Genomic DNA, 26,117 nt, shown 5'->3' on the forward strand with positions numbered 1-26,117 from the left:
CATCCTCATGGGATGGTATGATAGAACAATGCTACCTTGCCAATTGTACTCAAGGTTATTTTCACAGGCGCGGACTGCATATCATGAACCGTGCAAGAAAAGAATAAACATACATTTAGGTTCGTATTAAGTGGGCAACTAAAAGACTAGCATACTACATGTCGCCAAATCTCGCTATTGAATAGTTTAGAATGTGCGACCGACCCAATGTCAGAGGCACTGAGCAGAATGCAAAAAAAAAAACAGAATCCATAACGCATAAGCAAAGACGTCAAATGACGGCAAACCGAATGAAGGCTGGGTAGAGGGAAATATGGAGCGACGGGGAATGACTAGAGTGCAATAATATAGATGTGAGAACAAAATTTAACACGAATGACGCATCATGCCACTGCACTGCGAAAGCCGGTATACATATGATTGAAGACGATTGATATGATGATAAGATTGATGCGATCCAATGAACGTAATAGAGGGAACAGAAGACACAGGGAACAATTTGAAATGGTCATGATACTGTATAAAATCGGAAATGAGCAAGATTACGAGTGAGTTGTCTACTAGATTTAGAGCATTTCGTCGGTAGTGGGAAGGGGAAGGGGAACGGTAGCAGGTGATATAGGCGTTGAGGCTACGGAAGGAGAGGAGCGGCTTGATGATATGAAACTGGTCAGAGCCACTTCATAGGAAGGTTGACGCTGGAAAGGATTGCGAGTGTGCATTCGAGAAATTGGCGAAGCTGTAAGTACCAAAAGCAAGTTGGTGGTCAAACAATGACTTAAGAAACGGAGGTTACGCACCAAGCGCGATAGAGGTGTAATATCTTGGGTGCTGATCCGGGTCATAATTCTCGAGCTCTTCAAGTTTTTCATGTTCTTGCATGGGCTCAGGAGATCGCAATGGCGTGGATCTGACCCTATCAAGCTCCTCGGCAATCTGATCCCCCTTGTGATGGAGAATCTCAATCTTGTTCCTCGGCTTGTACGGGTAGCCAAAGGTGGGGAGAGAATTCATGCCGTTCCGACGTGCACGTAGGATAGGTGAAGAGGGAGGGAATATTGCGGGTCGAAGGATGGAGAGGAACTCTTCGAGAGCTTCTGATGGAAGACTGGACCTGTGGGGAAAAACAGGAGAAGAGTAAATAAGGAATCGATAGCGAAAGAGATCAGGGTTTTGCCATTGGGTGGTGATCTGGTAAACGGACGACAACCGCCCGAAAGATGTGGCAAGGGATAAAAAAAAAAAACACACCTAGGAGAAGCTCGTGGAGATGCAAGGTCTCTGTCCGAACAAGCCGAAGAGTCAATGCGGGCAGGAAAGCCTTGGTCGTCATTATTGTCGATGTCTGCATTTAGCCTGAACTGGTCCTTCTGTTCTACGGGTGCAGATACCAGCCTGAGCTGGGTGGGGCGGCCAAAGTGCTGGTAGGGATTGGCAATGCGGACTGGGCGAGGTGCGACAAGGACAGGACTATCGTTGATATTAAAATTCATGGTCGTTGTATTCGTGGTAAGGAAAGACGGTAGATGGGAGCTGGAGAACGTGGGCGACGACGACGGTGTATCGGACGACGGCAAAGACAATGGCGAAAGGAGAAAAGGCCAACATGAGAGGTCAGCCACAGCGAGCCGTTATCTCCTGTTGTTGTGTATTTGTCCTCAGGCTGGTAGGATATGCTCACACAGGCCACACGGCTTGACCAAGAACCACGACCTGCTTGGGATTGCTGGGCATCGATGGCAGCTTGTTGTTATTACTATCACGTCCTACTTTCGTATGCAAGTCATCTGCCTGCACCACCCGACAACGACTATTATGGTCAGTACTAGCTTAGATTGATATCGTAGCCGGTCCGTGAGATGTTTCGTGCGCTGATTTGGCAGAAATGGGCTCAATACACGGTTCGAGAGCCTTCCTGAACATGTAAATTCATTCTTAAAGACGTAAATCGTGTTTATTGCCCTAACATTGATGCGATTGTCAACAGAGGTTGCTTGCCGTTCCAGCCTGCCGTCCGCCGCGGCTTAAATACCAGCATTCCTAAATTTTATCTCTTTCCTTGCCACTGTCATCGTCTTCAACCATGACTCCTGCCAACAGCGACACGACTAATTATGATGAGACATGCCCTCTCCTACCCGAACAAAATGTTGAATCCCAAAAGGCAGCTAGACCAGCCGTCACTCCCGTTCCAAAAGCTCAGCTCGCTGCTCTCTGCACAGTCAGGCTGGTTGATCCTATTGCTTTTACCCAGCTCTTTCCATATGTAAACGAGTTTATGAATGACTTACACCTCACCAATGATCCTTCTAGAATCGGATTTTACAGCGGGCTGGTGGTCAGTGTTTTTTTTTTTTGCTGTTTTTTTGCTTCTTTATTTTCCTGTTACATCCCCGTCGCTCACTACCACGCTTACCATGGCAGGAGAGTACTTTCGCTCTATCACAATTATGTTCCATATATCAGTGGGCTCGCGTTTCAGGTGAGTTAGTGTTGTTTTACTGATAAAGAGTTCCGGATCATAATAGTTCACGATTATACTAGATATAATTGGTCGTCGTCCTGTTGTGCTCTTGGGGACTTTGGGTGTAGCGGCGACTACGATCATGTTTGGTCTTTCGAAGACCCTCGCGAGTGTGTTGATCGCTAGATTTTTAGGTATGTTCTCGAATTCTGCTGTCGTAAATGCTCCTCATTATCTCCACCAGGCGGTTTATTCTCCGGAAATATTGCCGTTGTACATTCGGTTCTGTGCGAAATCACCGATTCTTCAAACCAGGCCGTTGCGTTCCCTATTTACGGTCTCATGTGGCCTCTTGGTTCTATCATCGGGTATGTACCATCACCCCTGTCACAAATCTGTCTAATCATGTTACCAGTCCTTTACTCGGTGGGACCTTCTCTCATGGCGCGACAAAGTATCCTCAATATTTCGACTACCAAATATTCAGGGAGAATCCTTATTTCCTTCCCTGTTTGATAGCCAGTATTATCGCCGCCATAGGTATCGTTTTGGGTTACTCTTTTCTGGAGGAGGTACGTCTAATTCTGCTCGTCTCTCCTGCCAAACTGTCATATTCATCAATCACCCATTTTATAGACCCTTCCTAGCAAACGTCAGAAGAATGAGAAAAAAGGTCCTAATAACATAAGTGGCTCTGATAATGATGTGGTGTTGAACGAAGAGCAGCCCATGAGCGTAGGGGCTCTCATGTCCAAACCAATAATATCTGCTTTGGCGAGTTCCGGATGCGCGCTGAGTTTTATTGCCACTTCCTTTGACGTCGTTTTTGTTCTATTCTGCTATTCTCCTATTCTATCCGGGGGTCTAGCTTTCTCGGTGAGCATGGCCTTTTTTCTCCACCATATTCAATACTGAACATGTCGTGCAGGCATCCCAAATCGGCTACTCTCTCGCTACGGCTGGTGCCATTGCATCATTTATCCAGCTGTTTATCATGTCGTATCTCTTGCGCACATTTGATTGCGCCAAAATGTACAATTTCTGTATGGGGATATGGCCGTATACCTTTGCAATCCTACCACTGCTCAACATCATAGCTCGCAGTGGTTTGGATAAGACAACAGGCCTGCTATCCACTCCGACGGTTGCTCTGCTTTGGTCTGGCATTGCATGCGTACTCGCAATGTCAAAAATAGGTGCTTTGGCATACTCGTGAGTAGCTCAGTTCTTTATATAAATGGGATAGACAGTTTATTACTCCCGTCATCACATCTAGTTTGAGTATGATCCTTGTGAAAGAGAATGCACCGAATGCAGCATCCTTAGGACAAACCAACGGTATCGTTCAATTTGCGATGTGTTTTGCTCGCTCTTTCGCTCCATTTTTAGTCAGGTATAATCCAATCCATTCCTGAACTTGAAGCTGTTTCTTTGTCATACTCACGTACGGTTTTCAGTTCGCTTTTTGCCCTTTCAATAGATAACAACCTGCTCGGTGGCTACCTTTGGGTGGTGATCATGATCGTCGTTGCTTTCTTAGGCAGTTCCATATCGTACAGGATTTCTAAACACAGCAAATCTACCCTCGCATCTTAAAAAATTTGCTGCTTGAGAGGCGCACATCCATTACCCGGTCCACCCATGAATCATCATACCCGATGTTATGACCATGTCACGACAGGCAAAAGTTTTTTGCCAGGTTTTTTTTCTGATCTCTTCTTTTGTTTTGTTTTCCCTTGGGCTTTTTTTCTGCATTAACTTATCATCCGTCTTCGGATTTTCTATCGGTCTGTCATACACGTAACAAAAGGAAAAATGAGGAATTAAAATGTATATGAATGTTCTTTAAATATATTGATACTCTGAATGAAAATTTCATTTTAAACGAAAACTATATATACAGGTCCAAAGCATCTCAAAGCTTGGTTGTTTCGTGCTTTGGTTCACCCAATGCATATAAAGCCTCGAGTTCAGCCTTGTACTTGGCGAAGGCATCTTTACGTCGTAACTTAAATGTGGGCGTCATGGTGCTATCTTCGACGGAGAATGGACTCAAGCTGAGGTGAATCCGTTTCACGGTTTCAAAACTAGTGTAGAGAAAGAATCGTGAATTGAAGGCATTGCATCGAAATTGAAATAAAACACGCACCCTTTGAGTTGGTTTTTCTTCGCTTCCGTTGTCAACACCTTTAGGACGGCAGCCACGACTTGGGGGTCTTTGATTGCTTTCTCAAGCGCCAGGGTATTCTCTGGTGAAATCTTGGTACCAAGCACATCAGATGCCAGCGCTGCTAGCCCAGCAGGCTCGGGTATCACGACGGAAAGGAGGTATGACTGCAACGAGTCGCCGTGGACGTAGATCTGGGAAACGATAGGACACGTGCTGTACATGTTCTCAATCTTTTCCAGCGCGACGTACTCGCCCTGAGCAAGTTTCATGATGTTCTGAAAACGGCCGATGGCTCAAAAAGGCAAGTCGTAATGAAGAAAGAGGCACGACTCACCTTGACACGGTCGATGATCTTGAACCTGCCATAAGTGTCGACCTCAGCGACGTCACCGGTGTGTATCCAGCCATCTTTCACCGTATCTCGTGAGTTTTTCTCGTCTAGGTAGACGGATACCTTGGGTCAGAAGTGTATAGCGACCATACGCGCGCCGATGCGTACCTTTGTAATACGTCACGAAACAGTTTGCTCCTCGAACGCAGAGTTCGCCACGAGGGTTGGGCTTGTCCTCGGACGTATAGTTCATTTCGGGTACATCGACGAGTTTCAGCTCGTTTACAGGCTGAGGGGGCCCGATAGTGCCGCCGCAAGAAGGGTCACCTTCCCAGGTGTGTGAGCAAGTCCCGCAGTTTTCAGTCATTCCATAACTGAATAAACCAAAGATGAGGCGTATATGGTTATAGGTGCTAATATGCTTACCCTAAAATAGTAAGAGAAATGTAAGCATGAATCTCGATGAATTGGAGGCCTAATCATTTACCTTCAGTAACTTCGCAATAAAGCGCTATCTTCAGGAAATCTACCACCTCGGCGCTGATTGGCGCTGAACCAGAGGTTACTAGCATAAGATTACCTCCCAGAACAGCACGAATCTGAAAAAGAAAAAATTCATGAGCAGGGACCCAGCAATCAAGCGAACGCAGGCAATACCTACCTTCCGGAAAACTATAGTATCCCATAGCGCGTGAGTGTTCGCACCTGTGCGATGCAACTGATCTAACTTTGTCTGCACAGCTGTCCTGAAGATTGCGCCCTTGATGCCAGGAACATTACCAGCAGCCATGGCAGCTTGATAGACTCTGTTAAGAACACGCGGCACGGATGGGAAGACGTGCGGTTTAAGAAGTTGGGCATCCTCAAGGAGACGCAATGGGTCTCCGGTGAAGAAGCCAATGCAGCCACCTATAGCTATGGTTGCCAACTCGACAACTCGCTATGCGAGTTGGATGTTTCTCAGATAATGCAGGTTAGGTATATATGAAGACTTGCCTCGTAGATATGTGCCAGAGGGAGGTAAGAGATGGTTGTAGAGTTCTCAGGATACACATAGCCAAAGAGATTGGAGTATGCGGCAGAGGCAAGGTTGGCATGAGTTAGAACAACACCTAGACTTACATGAGCGACCAAAACCAAGAACAGAAGTAGTGACCTGTATACCTTTGGGGTTGCTTGTCGTGCCCTGGTAAAAGGTAAGCCGCAGCGTAGATAATTCGTCGAAGAATAACTTACAGAGGTATAACAGATTGACGCTAGTTGATCGGGTTTAGCGGGTATAGTGTCAATGAGATTGGCCTCGCCGTATTCCTCGACTTTCCTCAAGCATAAGTAACAACTGGTGTCTACAATGGAACAAAGACTTACTCTCGCTCAACTCCTTGATCTGAACGCCCACAGTTTCACCCCATGAAACTAGAGCATCTTTTACCTGGGGAGACAACGGGTCAAATGATACAATCATCTTCAGAACTGGTATTTTTGAAGCAGTTTTCAGGAGAGCGGGTATGTGATTTGAGGTAGCAAAGACCACGGTAAGCTGCGCGTGGTTGACGCTAATTATTTGTCAGTGAATGAAGGCCATCAATGGACGTGTTGTCCTACATATATTCTGAAAACTTGTTAATAGATAGAATGGCGGATTATCACGCCGACTTACCCACTGAATCTTTTCCCAGAGTGTCGTAAAGGCTGACTCCAATTTTATTGTAAGCATGGAGGGCGAGATCAACACATTGCCACTCTTCCCTGGAGTTAGTTTACACGCGACATTCAACAAGATGAGAACCGTACCTGGCCTGTTTTGAGACCAAATACCGACAGTCTGCAAGCCGTCACTACCGCCTCCAAGCACACCATTCTTAAACAATGTCTCGAGAGCACTCCCAATACGACGCCTGCGCACATCGACTTGAGGATACGTCTGCCAGACATAATCTCCGAACTTGAGGGGGCTTGTGGATATCACAGGTCGGTGGCCGAGAAATCTGGCACCTTTTCCGAGGAGATAGCCATTGTCGAATATCTCGGGAAGGGTTTTAAAGGCATTGGGAATATCATGGTCCAGAAGACCGTAAATGGCTTGATTTACAAGCAAATTATCAGCATGCTGCTGTCAGTGTAAAATCTTTGTTCGCACCGTTGCGGTAATGAGCTGGTCAGCGCAATATCAGTATTATGTCTGCGAGTGCGTCGTATGGAAGTGACATACCTGTCTGCCCAGCTTTCTTCGTTCCAGGGACGGGTATTGACTGTTTCTTGTAGTCAATGTTATCGGGCAAAGGAATGCTATTTACTTTAACGGACATGGTGTAGATGGGAGTCTCTAGGAAAAGTTCGAATCAAATTGACCCGCGTTGTTGTTTTCCGGTCATCCAGCTTTGACATGTTTACCGGAATAGAAGCACGTGAATCATTTGGTCGTGCCGGTTAAGACCATTTGGGTGAAGAACAACGACAAGAAATAAACATGCACAGGTCTCGCCTTTCAGATAAAAACTTGCATTGCACCACCATTGACAGCATTCATTGCCTTTCACATCATTACGAAGTACACTACGCCACATCGCTTGCCTGTGTGTCAACGATCCTCAAGGCATAGAAATTCCATTTATAAATATATATAAAATATATATATACATACAGATATCATATGCCATGCAAATCACGACATTCAGTGGAACTACAGACATCGAACCTTCTGCTTCTCCTTTTACTCAGTTTGGTCGAGGTAAATCTCGCCCAAAACATTGGGTTCGCCATTAGCATCAAGAAGACCTACGAAGAAAGATATTAACACATGACAACATCCAAGGTGCAGACAACTTACTGTAGTAGCTGGTACTGTCATTTCGCTGAGAAATTAGACAAAACGACGCGTTAGTTCACGTTTGGAAACAATTTCACTATACGACTCACGTAGAATGCAAACCAAGCGTAGCCCTTTATCCAGTCGAGCGAGTCCAAATAAGCAATGGAGGCATTCAAGAACGACTCTACATCTACACATGTCGGTATTAATTATCAGTGGTAGTGGTTCAACAAAATCTCATCGACATGCAATCAGAAGTACTAACCAGGAGTATCTGGCGAGGTGGACGCGAACTCGGTCACCCAAAGGGGGTAGGCACTGAATTCACCGTGGAAGGACCAGATGTAGTTATAGAAATTTCCGACACCTTCACCGTACCAGTGAAGTGGCATAAAGTCGATGTCACAGCTAGTGCAGTTTCCTAGGAACTGAGCAAGCCACGGTGTTCCGGTAGGGCCGTTGGTGACAGCAGGTCCACCAAGAGTGACACCTTGCGCTTTCAAAGGCTGGATGTATTCCATCCACAAAGAAGCAGCAGTTGCAGGCTCGATGTTGGATTGGGATGCCATATCTGGTTCGTTGAACCCCTAAGAAGTGACACGTTCAGATAGGTTTTAGTCGATGTAATTTGCACTTACTAGGATGGTCTTAGCCCCTTGTGCAGTGACGGCAGATGCGAAAGTCTCGACACCACTTGCGCCCCATTGCATGGGGATGTACGTAATGCCAGAGTCGGCGAGGTAACTGGGCGCAGTAACACCCCAGTCGTAAACCCAAGACACTTGAGTGTTTTCTGCAAGAGATATATCACTTGGGTCAGAGGTATCGGCAAAAGCTAGGCCACGCTTGGCATCAGACGCGCTGGACCCCTTGACGAAAGCAAGAACGAGCAATGAAATACTAGTGAAAGTAAGCATGGTATCAGTGAGTGCTGCCACTTGATAACCTGAAAGATGAAGGATTCGTCGCAAACTATTTGAAAGATTTGCCTGAGAGTAATTGGATTTATTCTTGGCAGAAATACATGTGGTATGAACAGCTGCGTATAAATCCAGTGCTTGCCCATCCCGACGACATCTACAAGAAATCTCAGAGGAAAACGAGAATCAAGGCATCTCGACGAAGACTTACTGCACCCATAGTTCACTCATCGTTGATAAGGACTCTTCATCTGTTAGAGCAGATTAACACGATGACTTTCACAAATTTCGGTGTTTTTCGTTGTGCGGGATGTGACTGTCCTGGTAGACATTCCATGTGCCACACAGGGGCAAGATTCGAGAGTATATGAAGGGCCTTAAACTCGTGACCTATTCTAGAGAGCATCCGAGACATGCTCTCAGGGCACTTGGTGGAAGACAATCCACGAAAGGCATCGGAACGAAAACCGAGCTCTGCTACCATAAAGCACGGCCGGATGCAAAACAGACTACAATTGTAAGCAATTTGGCTTGCAGAGGGCCAAAAGACAAGAACGATAAGTCATTGGACTGTAATCGAGACTCGGATAATGTTCGTAACTTACTTACTTGAGCTATCCATTACCATGGTAAAGTTTATCTAAACATAGCGCTTCGAATCCTCGATTCAGACACATATGGGAATGATAGTCTACCACCGCCGTGATATATTGATTTCCAAGCTAATGCTTGAGAGTGACCGGAATGAGTAAGGAGAGAGATATAGTGGATGTGTGTGGAAGCAGTCTGGAGAGTTCAAGTTGTCCGCGAAAATGACTCTGACCGTTCCTAATTTTGAAACTCAGCGGCATATCTTATCCCAGGAGCACACTCGGAAACCCAGTATTTTCTGTTTTAATCCTTCACACCCACGCTGTCTTTTTGCTTAAGCAGGTCAGATATACATGCCCACAGCGCGTATTTTAATTCTTTCTTCTCCGGGAATAGTAGTACAATACACACCAAATACACCGAACGTGAAACTATGGTTTTTCTACCTAAGCTTCTGATATTTGTCTTCGACGAGTCACTAGGCCTGAGTGAAGTAGGATGTGCCCAAAGCGTTGGGTTGGCCACTGGAGTTGAGAAGACCTGGAAGTGACCGGTCACATTAGATCGCAACGATGTACAAGGGAGATACGTACTGTAGTAGCTGGTGCCGTCGTCACGCTGAAATAAAAATATCAGGGCTGAGCATAAACACGATGATGATATAAAAGAAACTCACGAATAAGGCGAACCAGGCATAGCCTGTGATATAGCTCTGAGCATCCAACCAAGTCAGGACCGCAGTCAAGAAAGTCTCCACGTCTATTTTCCAGCCGCACGAGCGAAGTGTATGAAATCAGCTACGGGTGAAAAATGCGGTACCACAAAAACACAAACCGGTGGAATTAGTGGAAGTAGAAGCAAATTCGGTGACCCACAACGGGTAAGAAGGGAAAGTCGAGTGGAACTGTTCGACATAGCTCTCGAAATTGCTAACACCCTCACCATACCAGTGTAACGGGACGAAGTCAATGTCACAGCTGGAACAGTTTCCGAGGAACTGTTGGAGCCATGGGATGCCTGTGGGACCGTTCGTCACAGCAGGGGCACCAAGAGTAACACCTTGGGCCTTGAGAGGCTGGATGTACTGCGTCCATAAGGAAGCAGCGGTAGAGGGATCGACGTTGGATTGCGAGCTAAGGTCTGGCTCGTTGAAACCCTGTCAATGATATCAACGCTGTCATTATATACAAACTCATTAAAAGCAGCGCACCAATATAGTTTTAGCGCCTTGAGATGTGACAGTAGCTGCGAAACTCTCCACACCGCTTGTACCCCATTGCATAGGGATGTAAGGGAGGCCAGAGCTGGCAATGTAGCTGGCTGGAGTAGTTCCCCAGTCATACACCCAAGAAACCTCGGTATTTTCTGCTACCGAGATATCAGTGGGATTGGTGTTGTCGGCGAACGCCAAACCACGCTTTGAGTTGGATGCGTTGGTCCCATTCACCAAAACAAGAGCAAGTAAAGATAGAGCTGCAAGACTGAACATGATGAACAAGAATAGCGCAGTTGAGAAATTGTCCGATGTAAGTCCCAGGCAACCAAGTAGGGTGCTATTTGAAGGATATGTAAGAGTCGTTAATTCCACTTAAATCAATTTGTTGGACTGCATGCGGTCTTCGACTCAACAAAATGCCAATCCAGAAACATATGAGAAAAAACCAAGGGTGTGTGTCGAAATGGCCTGGTAAATCGGTTGCACAGATTCTATCAATGATCTCGGTTTGTGGTGTAAACCAGGCGAAACACAAATGGAAGCTCGGCTCTCCACATGAAACGAGCAGGCGTGCCAGTGGCAGCGGAGTGGGGAGGGTTTTACCAAGGAAATTGCGACTGTTGTAAGTTGAATGATGCCTGAATACCGCGTAACATCAAAGACCGGAGAAGTAAGTCGATCTACAGGGAATACTGGGATAATACCCTACGCTTCCCCTTGAGGCGTCTCATGTTTGTCGTGTATAAGGTGGTGGTATGCTCGCATTGGCACAAGGGGAAGAGTCCAGAGAAGGTCATGCGGTAGAAAAGATGACCTGACAGATTGTGAGTTCACAGGTGATGGTTGTCAATGGGGGAGATTCCCCATGGGTACTGGTACTGTAAATTTCGCTGGCATTTTCTGGCATTCCCAGTACCGCTCGACCATTGTGATTGATTATCCTAAGATCAAAAACATCATCGTGATCGTTCTGCTCCCGAGATCCGCAAGCTTTAGTTCCTAATGAGACGTTAGTATGATATGATATGTTGTCCACTTTTGACGATACTACATACGTTGAGGTAAAAATGATGAGCTACTGAATCGCTTTAATGCCTCCTGACTAATGACTGAAAAATAAATCCAGCGAAATTTTAGTTATTAGTTAAAGTGCATGCTTGTCAGCATGTTCTAGAAGGAAGCGGTCCAGGTTATCATATATCATAACCAACAGGCATTGATACTCACATTAACCCTTTCTGAGCTGTACATGTCAGTGAATATTGTCGTGCTTGAAGCTTGAAGTTTGAAGAAAAACGCGTCGTGAGTCGCGAGTAACTTGAACGTCAACCGCCACTTTCATCCTCCTCTACTAATCCCTTAGTAGCGGCAAGTGCCACCTAAACTTATAACATCATGCCAAAATGATTCCTTACAATTACTTCTCCTTATACACATGGTTCTGTGAAACACAGGTAGAAATCAACCGACACTCCCAATCTCCAAGTGCAAACCCAGGGATCACCACGGCAATGAGGTGGCCCGGTGTCTAGCAACCGCCTTGAGCAAATTTCGCCCAGGCTGCAAGCAGCCTACAGTGTCAATGTGCGTCGTCTCAGTGTCGTCTCACATAAATATATTCTAAGTTCAACAGAGACCAAAGTAGAGTGTAAATGTTAATTGGTCATGATCATGCTTGCCAAGACTATCCAGTCTTTCGTGACTTCAAAATCACCGTTGACAGCAATACCTCGAGTTTCTCAAACCAACCCCATGATGAAGGCTTGCAGCCATCCAGCTGGTCAGCTGTTGTGCATTCCACGGTGATTATGATTATCGTGGCCAATGCTCAAGGAGGAGAGATCCATTTCCAGTCATCACTTTCATGGAATCAATCAGCGCTTTCGTGGAATTTATGAAAAGCCGTCGTGCGTGATTTAGTCTTGGCACTTGCACAAAAGGGAGAAGAAGGTTGTTCTCCGGCTTTCCCCCTCGTTCTCCACATGCACAAGAATTGGAACGTATCGACATCTGGCAACCCGTGCTGATATCCAGGGACGCTAACTTGCCTTGTTCAACGCATCTGTGCTCTCCCATCCGACTTTGGGATCTGTACTCTCAAAATCAGTCTACTTCGCCGATCTTGGAGGTTCTAGTCCCCATCTTTTTCATTACTGTGGCATGAATCAAAGGCACGAGAGATGGGAGATGGTCGTCAGCGGATAATGCAAAGATCCGTCGACCTCATAAAAGGACTCTGCACTTATAACTAATCGCCTCAACATGCTGTCCTCTGTATTTGCACCTCTTCTCGTCGCTCTTCTTTCCTCTGGGTCAGCACACGCGTGGTTCCGTGTTGCTTGCACTACTCCATTGGTGCAAGGTATATTTTCCTGAGGAGCTACGATCATGCCTTGAGCTTACGGATGCTTCACAGAACGTGTGGATCCTATTGTTTCACCCGGAATCATCCCTTCTAATCATGTACACGTGAGTACCGTGAATATATAGGCCCGTCAACCGTGTTGATCATAACGTATCATGATATAGACGGTGCACGGAGCGAACAGTTAGTATGCCCTCAGTATAAGTAGTAATAGGACATGAACGCTTCGTTATTCAGACTTTGCTCCTAACAATACATACGACACTCTCCGTGCCTCTTCGTGCACGTCCTGTGAAGTGACCCAGGTATGTAAAGTTTACTTACCAAGTCACAGTAATTCATTTCTGATTACGTGTTATAGGATCTCTCCAATTACTGTAACCATCGTTCTTCTGTTGTTGTTGCGGTGAACGTGTTCTAAATTTCGACAGGGTTCCCCAAGTTGTACTTCAAGGACCCCACCAACGGGACGTTCGAAGAAGTTTCCAACGGAGGTAAATCTCACGAAATATAACAGGAGCTAGAAAATCCCATTCATGGACTTTCTCTTAGGTCTTTTGGTCTACTACCAGAACCGTGGTAACGGAGACGTCAGCAATGGCGGACCTGGCCTCAAGGCATTCCCTCCTGGCTTCAGGATGATCAGTGGTGACCCCACGCTGAGGACCAAAAAGTAAATCAAGTCTCGTCATACAAAATAAAGACCAAGACTCATTGCGCGACAGATACCCTGAAGGCCAAGGATCTCAAGCAGAACTTGCCGAGCGGGCCATCCAGTGGTCATGCTTGCGCTACGACACTGCCAACTCCACCGGCTACGACGGTCAGTTATCATCATTTTGTTTTTGGTCTCAGGCGGCAGCGCTGATGCCCGAACATAGGCCACGGTTTCCCTTACACAGATTGTGAGGCTGGCTTCAACGCTCGCATCCACATGCCTGCATGCTGGGATGGTGTCGTAAGTGCCTTCTACCTCTCAGTGTCACCGCCATGTCTCACAAGCAAGTAAAGAACCTCGACTCTGCTGACCACCAATCTCACATGGCCTTCCTGTCCGGGCTGGACAACGGTGTCTGTCCCAGCGACCATCCCGTTTACATGATGAAACTCTTCTACGAGGTGACCTGGGACGTGCACTCCTTCGCCAGCCGTTGGGATAACTCGACAGGCTGGCCCTTCGTCTACGCTACTGGGTACGCCATTATGCCGTCGTAGTTGAGTACCACTATCTCATAAAGCTCATGACCTTACTTGATAGCGACCCCACTGGATACTCGTGGCACGGTGACTTCTTCAACGGTTGGGATCAGACTGCTCTCCAAAACGCCATCGATAATTGCAACAACCCCAACGACCAAACTGGAAGCGGTGTCACCGAGGCTTGTTCCTACCTAACCGTCCAGAGTGCTTCCATCGCTGGCGCTTGCAAAGTTAGCCCCGTCGTCAACGAGCCAATTAATGGAGCCCCTCTTGCCAAGCTCCCAGGGTAAGTCATACACCATGACACGCGATGTAGAATGCATATTAAAGGTCTTTTCTCTTAGATGCAACCCAATCCAGCCGGGCCCTGGTGATGCTACTCTCTACTCCGATAGCAACTGCCCTGCGTCCTAAGTTATCCTTTTCTCAAATATGGTTTCATGGTTTGCAGTTCGGAAAGGAATGGATAAAAACTGTTGATACAACTAGCGTTCACTCATTGCGTGAAATGTAAATGTTGTGTCAGGTTCCTCAATTGCTATATTAGTCTGAGCGGTGCCTTATCATTGGTCTAATTAAAACAAGCTAAAGCCAGATTTCTCCCTGACTTCTCTACCTTTACCTCTAATACCCCACACTCCCCAATTCGTTTTTACCATGACCCTTGGATCAAAATCGGCCACCTCCCATTTTTCACTTCCAAAGGCGTTCGGTCCGGGAGTGACCACCCAGTCAAACTCGCCCGCAACTTCTGGAGCGGTCTCGATCGAGCGAATGTCCCTCTCAACATCGGCAGGAGAGAAGCCTGTCACGAAAATCGGGCATCGCGTCGCCAAAAGAGCAGGAATAACGGGTCCCCACTCTGTTGGAGAAGCTATCTGCAACAGAGGTTGGCCATCTAGCTCAGAAACAGAACTTGGCGAGGGGAATCCAAATCCGGGGGAGAAAAGTACGAAAAGATCGGTGTAGGGATCGAAAGTATCCTGGAATTGTTGATGCACTTCCATATAGGTGGCTTGCATGCCGGTGATAGTGAGCTGTGGAGTGTAAGGAACGGTATATGAAGGGACGCCGAACAACTCGATCGAGGACCTAGTGCGCTTCAGGCGGGCGATAGGTGCGGGAGTCGGAGGCTCATAGACATTGGGCAGGTAAACCGGTTTTTCTTCTGTAGCCTCTTTGAGAGCATCAGACGATTCGTTCTCGCTTGCCTGTGTCTCAGATTCTGAGGTTGCGCTCGATGGTGTCGAATCATTCGACGCAGCAGGAGGCTTCGACGGTGAGGCGTTCGGTGGCTTGGGTAAGGATACCTGCGGTCCTATGAAGTGAAGATGGAAATGGCACGAAGGGAAGAGCATGCAGAGCTGTTCCCATACGTGTGGCGGCAGTGATGATTCTGCCCGCGCTCCAAGGATAAAGATGCGCATCTGAGGTTTTGATGCTCCTGCTTCTTCCGTATCGGGAGAACCAGGAGGGACATGTAAAGTAGTACGAAGAGCTATCTGACTATTAGCGCGTGGGTGGAAGTGAACGTGTCAGCGACGGCGTACCTGCCAGAGATCGACTTCCCTCGGGAGTCACGCGTTGGTTGCTCAAAGTCAGGCCGCTATTCTGATGTAGAATAGAACCTATTGTCAGAGGGTAAGTCAACAGTTTGCTCGCGTGTCGCCGTGAACGCTCGGTATCCATCGAAGGGAAACCACGCGTGTACCAGAAGACATCCCAGTTCGCGAAGGAGATAGCCTCTTCATATGCCTGTGGCCCTGCAGGACGTGAATCAGTGCAATGAGTTATAATGGAAAACGTGTCCGAATCATACCAGGCATTTGAAATTCGTGCATCTTTCTTCCACTTCTAAGATCATGTTCGTCTTCGTTGACCTCCCTAAGCCTTGAGCAGTACTTCCTGTGCTCCTCATCCAACTCCCAGTGTTCTTCTGAACAATGCGATGGCCATCCACAGTCTGGACATTCGAAGCTGACTGCGCGAGGCTGGGCCTCTGGGTGTGGGTGCAAAAGGTCATGTGTTGAAGCACAGACTGGACAAGGCGCCAAGGACTGGACGACCTGCCCGCGCGCTTTCACGGCTGGAAATGGTGAGTTGGAGAACGGATGAAACAGATCATCTTCGCTGAGAACCGGTGGGGTGTGTGTATTTCCTGACTCTTGCTTTTTGCGAAAGAAGCTGAATATGTTTCTGTAACTATTTCTATGATGGACGGGCTGTCTGATAAATTGGCGCGGACGTGCCCCGACCAAAAGACGAATGGACGGATGGCGCACGAAGCAAGAGGCCATAAGCGGGTGTTTGGTCTTGTTTGCCATCGCCCTCCGATGATTACCTCCAGGCGGATGTGGCGGGCCGTGTCATTATCTTTTCTAGATACCAGCTTTGATAAGGCTCCGTCACGAAACATGGCTGCAAGAACAGCAACGCTATCGAGAAAAACAAATGAAACCCAGATCGATGTCTCAATAAACCTCGACTGCGCCCCAGGCTCTGCAAATGCACAGCAGATCGACATATCCACCGGCATTGGTTTCTTGGATCATGTAGGTCAGCGATACGAACCGCTTACCCACATATCTCGTTGAGCCATACCTCCAGATGTACCATGCCCTTGCAAAACACGGCGGAATGTCGCTGACGATGAAGTGCAAAGGTGATCTTTGGATCGACGACCATCACACTGCAGATGAGTTCAATCATCGCGTTGTCCATGTCACTCCATAAACCAATCAGAGATTTCGTCGTTTACAGGACAGCGCTATCGCACTCGGCACCGCCTTCAAGGAAGCTTTGGGCGAAGTGCGTGGCATCCGCCGATACGGAACTGGCTTTGCCCCTCTTGACGAAGTGAGCGCTTGGGTTTCCTCAACTATATCACTTCTTATAACCCCGTCTAGGCCCTCAGCAGAGCAGTCATTGACATATGCTCCCGTCCATACTGCGTAACAGACTTGGGTCTCAAACGCGAAAAAATAGGTGATCTTTCCACAGAGATGATCCCCCACATCTTCTACTCTTTTGCCATTGCATCCGGCGTAACCCTCCATGTCGATGTCCTGAGGGGAGAGAATGACCACCATCGGTAGGACTTTATCTCCACTACATTGTTTCTTCTTATTGAGCATTACCACAGCTCCGAGTCTGCATTCAAAGCACTGGCTTTGGCAATCCGACAGGCCATCGAGCGGACAGGCGGAAATGACGTCCCAAGTACAAAGGGCGTCCTCTAAAATAAATCAACGGCTAGCGTCAATCAAGTCTTAGTTTGTATGTGACAATTAAAACCAGGAGGTACATATATCGTGTTTTCAATAGATACTATACAAGAAACTCGTGCAACCGTACAAACAACCACGACTGCACAAGATCAAATGTCTATCCAGCGTCCATCCTGCCATCCCTATGACCAGAAAATGCACTGCTTCTCCGGCGGAGGGTTGAGCTATGAAAGACACGTGGTTAATAAGTTACAAGCCGAGGTGAATCGAGCCGTACCTTGGCTCCCTTCGGGCACTTAAATGCCTCGGCGAATTCTGGAATATTGAACAACGTCCCGTCCACGCGGTATCGGTTTGGCGAGTGGGGATCAGTGAGAACACGTTGCACCTATAACTCCGATGTGATCAATCAAGAAAACTAGCCAAATTAAGAGGCACTTACGGCTGCAGCTTCCCTGATGTTCTGCGCCCACGTTCGTGCAAAGGAGATGAAGAATAGTTGTTCTCTGAAATGTGGATGTGATATAGATCGTTGGTTACGGGATCACGGGTAACTTACCTCGTGTAGTCCATGCCAGGAAGAAGGTATTCCTTCCCAGCATCATATGAGTCTTGATATTGGGCTTTCCATGCACGATATGCTTGGATAAGACCAGTGTCCCCGATATTCTCGCCAGAAGTCCTGTTCATACGTCAGTCAGTGCATGAAAATAGACGGCACAATGTCTGCATACAAATTTCCCTATCGAACAAAACCGATTAGTTCAGCCTGCTGCGGCCGGTATAGAACACACTTACATTTACGTGTACCAAACCACCTTTCCCGTCATATATCGCATAAGCTGTGGGAGTGGCTATCAGTTAGTCACTGATGATGTAAATGAAACAGGAGGATGACTTGCAAGAATACTGCTTTATGATACAATCCTGTCGACTCTGGAACTCTTCACTCGTGGCAGGAGTCCACCATTCCTCGAGTTTACCATGCTGGTTATACAAGCGACCGGACGAATCGAATGCGTGCTTATTCCGTTCCTTTGTAAGACAGCCGACTACAATATGCACAAAATACGCGACTCACAGTTAATTCATGTGCTGCTACCATCCCGAAAGAACCATAGGAAAGATATCCAGGCCTGTGATTTTATCAGTTGGGCACCTCGTTAGCGAGGTGCAACCGTACCATTCTTGTGAGAAATAAGGAGGTCGCAGTATTCCAGCAGGGAACACGATCTTTAGTTAACGTGTAAATATAATTCCTGCTGGAAACACATAGAACCACCACTCACTTCGTTACCCGGAGGATTGTAATACGCATTGACAGTAGACGCAAACATCTCCCACTCGTCAAGGTTTCTCCGTTTACCCAATTTCTGCCACATTTTGTACCCATCGCTCGAACTATCAAACACGCATTAATAAATCCATAAATCTGGACAGAAATAGAAAATGGGATATACTGACGCAGCACTCATCATGTTGTCAAAGAATGTGTCTACGTGTACCTTGACGAGAGAGTAATACGCCACGATAGCTTTCGCATCGAGAGTATTTGGGGAAAGAGGATAGCCAACTTTGACGCGAAGGGCCTCAGCTTTTTCAGCAGCAGCTCTGGCAGATTGTTTGTCCATCCACTGAAGGTGCTTGAGAGAGCTTTCAAATGTTTCAATGATGTCTGCAAACGTCGCACAGATCAGTATCGCAGGCAGATTAAAGTATGAGAGTGATACATACTAGTGATGACATCAGAAGCCTTTTTCTTTGAGTCTCCTCCAAAGGTTTCGTTGACGAAATATCTGCCTGAAGCAAATCCAAGGGCACTTTCGACTTTCTGGGTACAGAATTCCGAGCGCTCGCCCACAGCACCCTTTTTAATACCACCTAATGTCTCCTGGAGTGTTCGCGTTGCTTGCCAAACCTCGGTCGACATGCCGAGATGTGGGCCATATTCCAGCGCTGCACGTACGATAAGATAGGCTTCTACAACCTCAGAGGAGGTCTTCGACAAAATACGCGAAAGAGACGCGGGGTACGGGAGGTAAGTAATGATAACACGCTCAGGGAAGGCACGAGGGGTAAACGTTGCAAAGTAGTCGGGGAAATATATCTGCGGCAACGCGGACTTGAGGTGATTGATGTTGACAGGGTTATATGTTCCAAATGGATCTTGTTGGAGCAAGTCACTGATAAAGACAATTGATAAACTCAGAGAAACGTTCTAATGGAGATAGGACTTTAACATACAGATCAAGAGATGCTGCAGCTATCTCAGCCTCAAATTCGACCACCTTCTTTGCGAGCTCGTGAGCTCTGTGCAATGGATCCTCAGGAAGTGGCCTATCGTGGTCACCGTCATCCCCATCATCGTCACCCTCCCACGGTGGCCAGGGCCAGGGAGGCCAAACATGATCTGTGTCTTCAAGTTTTTCTACTTGCATCACCGCTTGAGAGGATGAAGTTACGATGCCATCTTCATGAACGGGATACAAAATTTCGGTAGCGTCTCCTTCACCGTTGAGTGAAATTAATAGCCGCTCGACGACGTCTTGGTAGACTTCTATTACCGATCGGTCTTTGTAATACTCCTAAAAAGATATGTCGATATAATGTAAAAGAAAATGACACAAAATTGGCACCTTAGCAGGCAGACCCAAGCTTGGTTGATTGAACCACAGAGTCATGTAGTTGGGGTCAACACCGATATCGCCGTCGATATAAAACTCGAACAAGGCATTCACACCTTGCATAAATTGTATCAATGTCAACTCCACAGCTTATTGAACGAAAATGATATACCTCTCGAATGCAAGAAAGCGAGTGAGTTTGTAAGACCTTGGTTTGGACCTGCAATCGGGGCAGTGGCAGCAGCTGCGCTCTTCTTGCCCTTGAAGAACCTTTTGACGGTATTTACAACACGCTGCAACGGTTCTTGCCCAATATAGTTCAGCTTTGGTTCATCCATGCACGATTTGTATAAGGTGCGGAGCTTGTCCAGGAGTTGATCATCATAAGAGCTAGACAAAGGATCCACTTCCATGTTGCTTTCCAGTATGCTTTGGATGATTTGCCTATTTTCCTGGGCAACAATCTCGAAGTTACCGACATTAGATTTGTCGGCAGGTATGGGGTGAGACTTGAGCCAGCCACCATCTAAGAAGGCACGCAAAGATTAATGTCATTAAGCTGATAAGAAGGATGAAGTACATACTGGCATAGTCGTAGAAGTTGTCGCAAGGATTCTGTTCAGTGTCAAGAGAAGAAAGTATAGACGCGGCCAAGACGACGCATTCAGGAGTGAAGCAAGCCTCTTCCTGTAACTAAATCAGCAACGTATATGTCGAGAAGGTTGGGAGTTCATACATGAGGAGGAGGAGAAGGTGAATCAGGTGGAGACGGAGGACCTGTTGGCTCGGGACCTATGATGACTGTACGCGTCTTGGTAGTAGTCTCTGTCTCTGTCTCTGTCTCTGTGTGCGTCTTCGTTTCCGTCTTCATCTGTGTGGTAGTGTAAGTAGATATGGAGGTCAAGGTGTCTGTCTCGGTAGCAGTCTTAGTCTTGGTAGATATTTCAGTGGATGTGATGGTATCGAAAGTGGTAGATATCGCGGTAGATACTGCTGTGGTGGTGGTCGGCGAGATGATGATATCGGTGGTCCTTGACACGAATGTGACTGTGACTGTCTGAGGAGGTCCAGGAAGAGGTTCGCGACCACCGCCACCTCCACCTCCACCATCTCGCAAGTTAAGCTTGTGTTGGGCTCCAGCAAAGAGACCAATGAAGACAGAGCTTATCAAGAGAAGAATGAGGACTTCTACAAGGAGCACCTTTGTGAAACCGGTGAGAGGCTCTTGAACGGCTTCTGTTATGCGGGTTGCAAAAGGGCGCGGTCGTTGCGTTTCTTGGTGTTCTCGATGCTCCTCATTCTCAGCCTCTGAATCGCGCAAAAGGGGTGCAGACTCTGTATGAGATATTATGGTGAGTATATGCGCTGAAGCGCTGTCAAAAAGCGTGTCTACCTTGGTCAGTCGAGGGCCTTGGCTCGTAGTCCGTCATTTTGACGGCGAATATAGAGAAACGGCAGCAATGGTGTGGGTTTAAGTATCTGTGAAAGGTGAATGCAGGTGGTTGCGTGCTGGGTGTCCTGCATGCAGCACGGCTCACTTGTGTTCGTATATCCGTGGGTAAACCCCACACATGCCAACCCAATTCGGTTCAGTATTTATGACCCGGTTCGTCACCGGCCCAATTTAGACCAGCGATCTCCTACTGGGGCGGATCCGAGGACAGGACAGGACAGCAAATATTCTGATACACGTTGTTCGAGGGAACATACTAGTCCTACACTGATTTACTCGCTACAGAATATTCAAACCGGACCATTCGTAGATCACACGAGGGACAGAACCCAATACTTCTATACCATAACAGGACACTAGTCCACTACCCTGTGCAGATTAAATGAAATGGTACCATAGCCTCATCACAAAAAATACATTGAGTTCTCCAGGCTGCGCGAGATATCGCTAAAGTGATCTTGGAAACTTTGAAGGCTGGGGCCATCGTCGGAATGAACAGAAACATTGTCTTCAAAATTCCAGGCTGGATCGTAATGGAACTTGGCCCTTCGACATACAAGCTAGAAAAGCAGCGTCAGCATAAGATGCATGGCCGTAGAACATCTAAAGCACAGACGTCTGCGTCTACATATGCTATTGGTTAGAAGCGGTAATTGTGATAACACGAATTCGCTTACAATACACAGGGGCGGGAATAGATACTGAGCGTGTCGCACGGGCATATGCGTGGCACAAACCATACGAAAGCTCTTGAAGACTACAAAGTAAAGGTAAATAATAGTGAAAGGTTGCATATCAGAGTAACAGAACTACACACGCGTCAGCATTTAAACCATTGTCGTCTCGTAGAACGATATAGTGGCTGGGCCGGCTTGCTATTGGTTGATAATTGTGTTCAGTCAACCATCAAGCACCTAGTGGATACAACATATCACTCACTTCCTTTGATACCAGCGTGCGATTGAAGATAAAAATCGTAATGGACTGGATGAACAATATCACTATCAACGACGAAACCAGCCTGACAGTTGCCTGAAAAAGTGTGGGCATCCTGTGGTTGAGGGAAAAAGCGAATGTGGTGTCGCTTGCCAACGACGATGAAAGTCAAAGCAGGCCAAGTACTCCTCGCTGCGCCATAAACCTTCGATATAGCCTCTGATGCCGAAATAAATATCTAAACAGACAACGAAGTTTCCGAAGCCCTACCTCCTATAGCATTGATCTCGTAATTAATCACCCTGTGAAGTTCGCCCTCGGAAACTCCATCGCGATAGAAAAACATTCGTCTGGGAAGCACTGTGGTCTTTGTTTGAAATACAGTGAGTGCACGCTGTGCACGGTCAACATTAGTATAGTCCCTTTCCAACCTAAACATCACACTTACACCAACCATTTCTCGTAAATCCTGGATAATCTCGAGGCGAGATCTCTGTATACGCACTGAGGCTACATATTGGAGTGCACGAGCGTCACATGAGGAAACAAGGGATGTTGTGGAGGGCCGTAAACCTTCTCCAGGAGCTGGATGGCTCACATCGGCTCCTAGTACGATGGTAGGCTTTGCTGCAAGTTGGGTCATGGCCTCATTGGTAGGACCACTATTGATCCCACCCAATTTCCCGTTGATCCTGTAACATACGACCATGAGTCGAACACATCCATCGCCGATGAATAAATATAATCAACTTGAGCGCAAGGTTATTTTGATACTGATTCATTTTTCGAGTGTCATATCGATTGAATTTGTGAGACACCCATTTCTTAAATATATTACTATTAGTCGAACAACATAATCAGCAATAAATAATGAAACTGACCACACACTGAGTGGGGACACCCTGTGTGATGTCACCAAATCGCTTGACTCGTTGATATGTCAAAGCAGCATTCTCTTGCAAAATCACAAGTACGAAGACAGCCTTGGCAGCAGCACCAGCTCTTCCAATGCTCTATTCACGTCAGTTATTATTATTTACTAGTCGAACGAAATTCTTACCTCTTCGACCCTCGCTTCGTGTCCTATGGCGATATCATGAGGATCTGAAACCACTATTCAAAGACATTAAATCAATTAAATTATAACGGTCGTGTAGGAATTTTAGTACTCATTCCTAGCAAAAATCAGAATAAACTTTGATTCAATTATTGATCATACATACCTCGCTCTCTCATGACTTTGGTCAGGTCCGAGACAAATTGTTGTAGCGCACTTGATGTCGCTCTTTCAGCTGCGAAACTCACCTGAAATCATACTTAACTTATAACTTAGTATGGCCAAATATATGCATACCACTGTCCAACTGCTTATTTTTGCTGGATATTTGAATTGCTTCCCCATCATGTCCCATACGCCGGGTTCCTAGAAAAGCTTTATGTAGGCTCAGACGGCACACAAGTGATATTGAAGACGTACCTTTGCCTGTTGTAAAGTTTTGAACTGTATACTTGGCGGAGGTAGGATACGCCCTGTCACTTTCATGGGCTCCTTCGATATCCGGATACCGGCATTGCGCACATAATCTGAATTTTCGTAATCTAGGAGCTGGAAGACAAATATCATGAAAGAGTCCGAACCACTGCATCAGTGAGATGAAAGGCTACTGACATCCCAACCATCTCGAATGGCCCGTAATCTAGCTTCGGGTTTACCAGGAGAGAACGAAATCATCTGGCTGACTCGCTCTGGGCTGAGCTTTTTTTTGTATAGCTGGGCCTCTGCTGTTACGCAAACCTCCAGCGGGAATATTTCACCTTTTCCAACTCTAATACCTAAACCGTCTAGAGGAATAGTTTTTTGGTGCGCTTGTCGGAAATGTTCCTGAAATGGGATGTCAAAGTGCTTAGGATGATGCGAGGGTTTTGAAGGGGCTACTGACCGCTATGGTAATAGTCGTAATACCTCTTTCAAATGTAATTCTTCCAGCGTTCCTGACGACATCTTCAATCTTGCGAGATCTTCCTTTGTGAGTTGGAAGGTCAATGTATACCCGTAGTCCTTTGAGAAACGTCCTGAGCTCGAAAAATTGCTCGTCTCTGAGTCTGTGCAAGGCTCTTGGTTCTCTCAGCTTCAGGTACTCAGCACATAGAGGTAAAAGAGAACGCTTTGGGGGAATACTGAATAGGTTTTCAGCATAGTTGCAATGCCCTGTTTCGAAGGGGGAACCCACATGGCGGCGGCGGATATGTCCACATTAATTATCATTCCTCCGAGAGTAGGACGTACGCTCCTGTACCACAGCTATGGCATCAGCGCAGACATGATGTAACAGTATGGTACTGACTGAAAATAACCTCGCCATAGTTGTAGACCGTCTATTGAAGTACAGACATTATTGGCGAAAAAAGCCCGCGCATTATGCGGCCACGAGCTGGGAAAAATCAGTCTTAGCTGCAATGGCGTAGTGCTCGAAATTGTAATAACCTGATAGGAGACACCCGAACAAAGACATTCAGCATGTTAATTGTTGTGGCAATTTCTCCATCTGGCTCTATGCGTTTAACGGCTCCAGCTACGAGAGGCTCTAAGACACTGGTTTGGTATATTCAGCAATCGAAAAGAGAAACCGGAAAGGACGTTAAGTTACCGAGGGTCGACGATGGCTACAAATACAACTCTGACGGATACCATCCTAGGATTTGGTCTGGGGTTGTCGGGATCCATACGGTTAAGAGGCAGGTGAAACTGAAGAAATATTAGCTGGAGGAGTTGTCAGAGGTGAAATACATCACCTCTTCGCTGTCACCTCCATTAACAAAATTGAGACGATGGGTGGACCATATATTTTTCTTGCCATCGAATGCGACTCGGGGGTGAAACAGGTCTGGACGTGATTCCGTCTGTAGGCGAGTAATGATTTCCATACCCTTGCGTGAGCCGATTGTGAATGCTGATTCGCCACTCCCACCCGACTTGGGATCGAAAAGCGGAGATATGGCTTGAAGAACAGATGTTAAAAGGCGGCTCGGTCAAGTTGTGAAATAGAGTTCCTACCGACTGGGACCATCCCAAACATCAACCCAACATCAAATTCATAACTGAGAGTTATTGAGGTGATTGTTTCAGAAGCTTACCGTCATAATGATGTATTTTGACTTTCCCCACATCCCATGTGAGCTTGAAAGCGTTGGTATATGCCACGACCCTCTTTCCGACTTTTCCTGGAGAACGCCTTTCGGCAAAGGCTAGTGGAGACGTGGTACTGACCATTGGTGATAGTACTGAAGCTTATATTGAAGTTGTGTATGAGATTGATTAATTTGACGCCTATGTCGACGTACTATGGGTTCCAGTCGATTGAAGGTCTGACGGAATATGCAATTCGAGGATTAAGGGCGATCTCCAAGTGGCAGAGTTTTCCGAATCCTGGTAGCACTGACAGGAGGCAAAAGGGCATAGAGAAGATATGGATCAGAGAAGAGCGGCTCATTCATGCACATGCCTTTACACATTTCCCCTTCAAGCGCAGAACGTGAACTGGGCTTCTTTGAGACGCTGGTCCCAAAATTATCATAAGTAGCGCCCGCAGTATACATGCCGTTAATTCACGAATGAATACAGATCGTGACGCAAACGGCGGTACACCCTTGCCAAAAGCAACGCAGAAAAGCTCATTGTACAGGTATTGTAGTACTACTGGCTACCACAAAGCGTTTCAGCGAGCTGTCCTCCTGTACCTTGCCAGTGGCCAGACCCATCACTGGGCACGTTCCCTCCTCATGGCAGGAGATTAGCAGGAGATACCGT

At 46.8% G+C, this 26,117-nt stretch overlaps 9 protein-coding genes across 9 annotated transcripts; 2 read left to right on the top strand and 7 right to left on the bottom strand.

Annotated features, from left to right (window-relative positions):
- Positions 1-80: 80 nt before the first annotated feature.
- Positions 81-1,608, bottom strand: SERLADRAFT_474177 (uncharacterized protein; the record flags this gene model as incomplete). The annotated part of the gene is made up of 3 exons (XM_007321324.1): positions 81-739; positions 801-1,114; positions 1,252-1,608. 3 exons carry the CDS (start codon positions 1,491-1,493, stop codon positions 567-569), a joined length of 729 nt encoding a protein of 242 aa, XP_007321386.1.
- A 248-nt stretch (positions 1,609-1,856) lies between these two features.
- SERLADRAFT_474178 (uncharacterized protein) lies at positions 1,857-4,477 on the top strand (the record flags this gene model as incomplete). Its single annotated transcript, XM_007321325.1, has 10 exons — positions 1,857-1,923; positions 1,988-2,338; positions 2,425-2,482; positions 2,545-2,658; positions 2,709-2,832; positions 2,880-3,036; positions 3,101-3,340; positions 3,393-3,676; positions 3,741-3,857; positions 3,922-4,477. The coding sequence occupies 9 exons, from the start codon at positions 2,084-2,086 to the stop codon at positions 4,058-4,060; spliced, it is 1,488 nt and encodes a 495-aa protein (XP_007321387.1).
- SERLADRAFT_440854 (uncharacterized protein) lies at positions 4,380-7,274 on the bottom strand (the record flags this gene model as incomplete). Its single annotated transcript, XM_007321326.1, has 15 exons — positions 4,380-4,551; positions 4,614-4,909; positions 4,969-5,072; positions 5,134-5,292; positions 5,453-5,564; positions 5,627-5,901; positions 5,958-6,077; positions 6,130-6,151; positions 6,202-6,281; positions 6,334-6,521; positions 6,571-6,577; positions 6,626-6,709; positions 6,760-7,047; positions 7,106-7,120; positions 7,178-7,274. The coding sequence occupies 15 exons, from the start codon at positions 7,272-7,274 to the stop codon at positions 4,380-4,382; spliced, it is 2,019 nt and encodes a 672-aa protein (XP_007321388.1).
- Positions 7,275-7,845: 571 nt separating this feature from the next.
- SERLADRAFT_372243 (uncharacterized protein) lies at positions 7,846-9,325 on the bottom strand (the record flags this gene model as incomplete). The annotated part of the gene is made up of 4 exons (XM_007321327.1): positions 7,846-7,967; positions 8,043-8,364; positions 8,416-8,570; positions 9,307-9,325. The coding sequence occupies 4 exons, from the start codon at positions 9,323-9,325 to the stop codon at positions 7,846-7,848; spliced, it is 618 nt and encodes a 205-aa protein (XP_007321389.1).
- Positions 9,326-9,641: 316 nt separating this feature from the next.
- SERLADRAFT_417129 (uncharacterized protein) lies at positions 9,642-10,777 on the bottom strand (the record flags this gene model as incomplete). The annotated part of the gene is made up of 5 exons (XM_007321328.1): positions 9,642-9,828; positions 9,882-9,906; positions 9,965-10,047; positions 10,123-10,444; positions 10,499-10,777. The coding sequence occupies 5 exons, from the start codon at positions 10,775-10,777 to the stop codon at positions 9,767-9,769; spliced, it is 771 nt and encodes a 256-aa protein (XP_007321390.1).
- A 1,736-nt stretch (positions 10,778-12,513) lies between these two features.
- Positions 12,514-14,486, top strand: SERLADRAFT_417130 (uncharacterized protein; the record flags this gene model as incomplete). Its single annotated transcript, XM_007321329.1, has 12 exons — positions 12,514-12,866; positions 12,921-12,973; positions 13,034-13,052; positions 13,107-13,174; positions 13,231-13,246; positions 13,301-13,363; positions 13,422-13,542; positions 13,595-13,692; positions 13,751-13,827; positions 13,881-14,062; positions 14,128-14,355; positions 14,414-14,486. The coding sequence occupies 12 exons, from the start codon at positions 12,767-12,769 to the stop codon at positions 14,481-14,483; spliced, it is 1,095 nt and encodes a 364-aa protein (XP_007321391.1).
- Positions 14,487-14,644: 158 nt separating this feature from the next.
- SERLADRAFT_372244 (uncharacterized protein) lies at positions 14,645-16,790 on the bottom strand (the record flags this gene model as incomplete). The annotated part of the gene is made up of 6 exons (XM_007321330.1): positions 14,645-15,161; positions 15,384-15,567; positions 15,620-15,832; positions 15,889-16,066; positions 16,109-16,277; positions 16,648-16,790. 6 exons carry the CDS (start codon positions 16,788-16,790, stop codon positions 14,645-14,647), a joined length of 1,404 nt encoding a protein of 467 aa, XP_007321392.1.
- A 305-nt stretch (positions 16,791-17,095) lies between these two features.
- Positions 17,096-21,350, bottom strand: SERLADRAFT_451626 (uncharacterized protein; the record flags this gene model as incomplete). The annotated part of the gene is made up of 18 exons (XM_007321331.1): positions 17,096-17,520; positions 17,574-17,684; positions 17,739-17,802; positions 17,856-17,978; positions 18,031-18,038; positions 18,095-18,138; positions 18,199-18,319; positions 18,378-18,432; positions 18,480-18,529; positions 18,586-18,697; positions 18,761-18,971; positions 19,031-19,479; positions 19,541-19,881; positions 19,933-20,036; positions 20,093-20,446; positions 20,505-20,603; positions 21,010-21,144; positions 21,314-21,350. The coding sequence occupies 18 exons, from the start codon at positions 21,348-21,350 to the stop codon at positions 17,479-17,481; spliced, it is 2,460 nt and encodes an 819-aa protein (XP_007321393.1).
- Positions 21,351-21,777: 427 nt separating this feature from the next.
- On the bottom strand, positions 21,778-25,580 carry SERLADRAFT_440858 (uncharacterized protein; the record flags this gene model as incomplete). Its single annotated transcript, XM_007321332.1, has 22 exons — positions 21,778-21,933; positions 21,990-21,997; positions 22,051-22,130; positions 22,191-22,248; positions 22,313-22,528; positions 22,580-22,703; positions 22,758-23,001; positions 23,060-23,146; positions 23,198-23,322; positions 23,370-23,422; positions 23,479-23,484; positions 23,533-23,614; positions 23,664-23,732; positions 23,787-23,915; positions 23,979-24,191; positions 24,250-24,487; positions 24,541-24,600; positions 24,655-24,741; positions 24,795-24,902; positions 24,958-25,055; positions 25,103-25,308; positions 25,445-25,580. 22 exons carry the CDS (start codon positions 25,578-25,580, stop codon positions 21,778-21,780), a joined length of 2,583 nt encoding a protein of 860 aa, XP_007321394.1.
- Between the last annotated feature and the right edge of the window lie 537 nt (positions 25,581-26,117).

This window comes from Serpula lacrymans, assembly GCF_000218685.1.
Source record: "Serpula lacrymans var. lacrymans S7.9 unplaced genomic scaffold SERLAscaffold_11, whole genome shotgun sequence".
NCBI lineage: Eukaryota > Fungi > Basidiomycota > Agaricomycetes > Boletales > Serpulaceae > Serpula > Serpula lacrymans.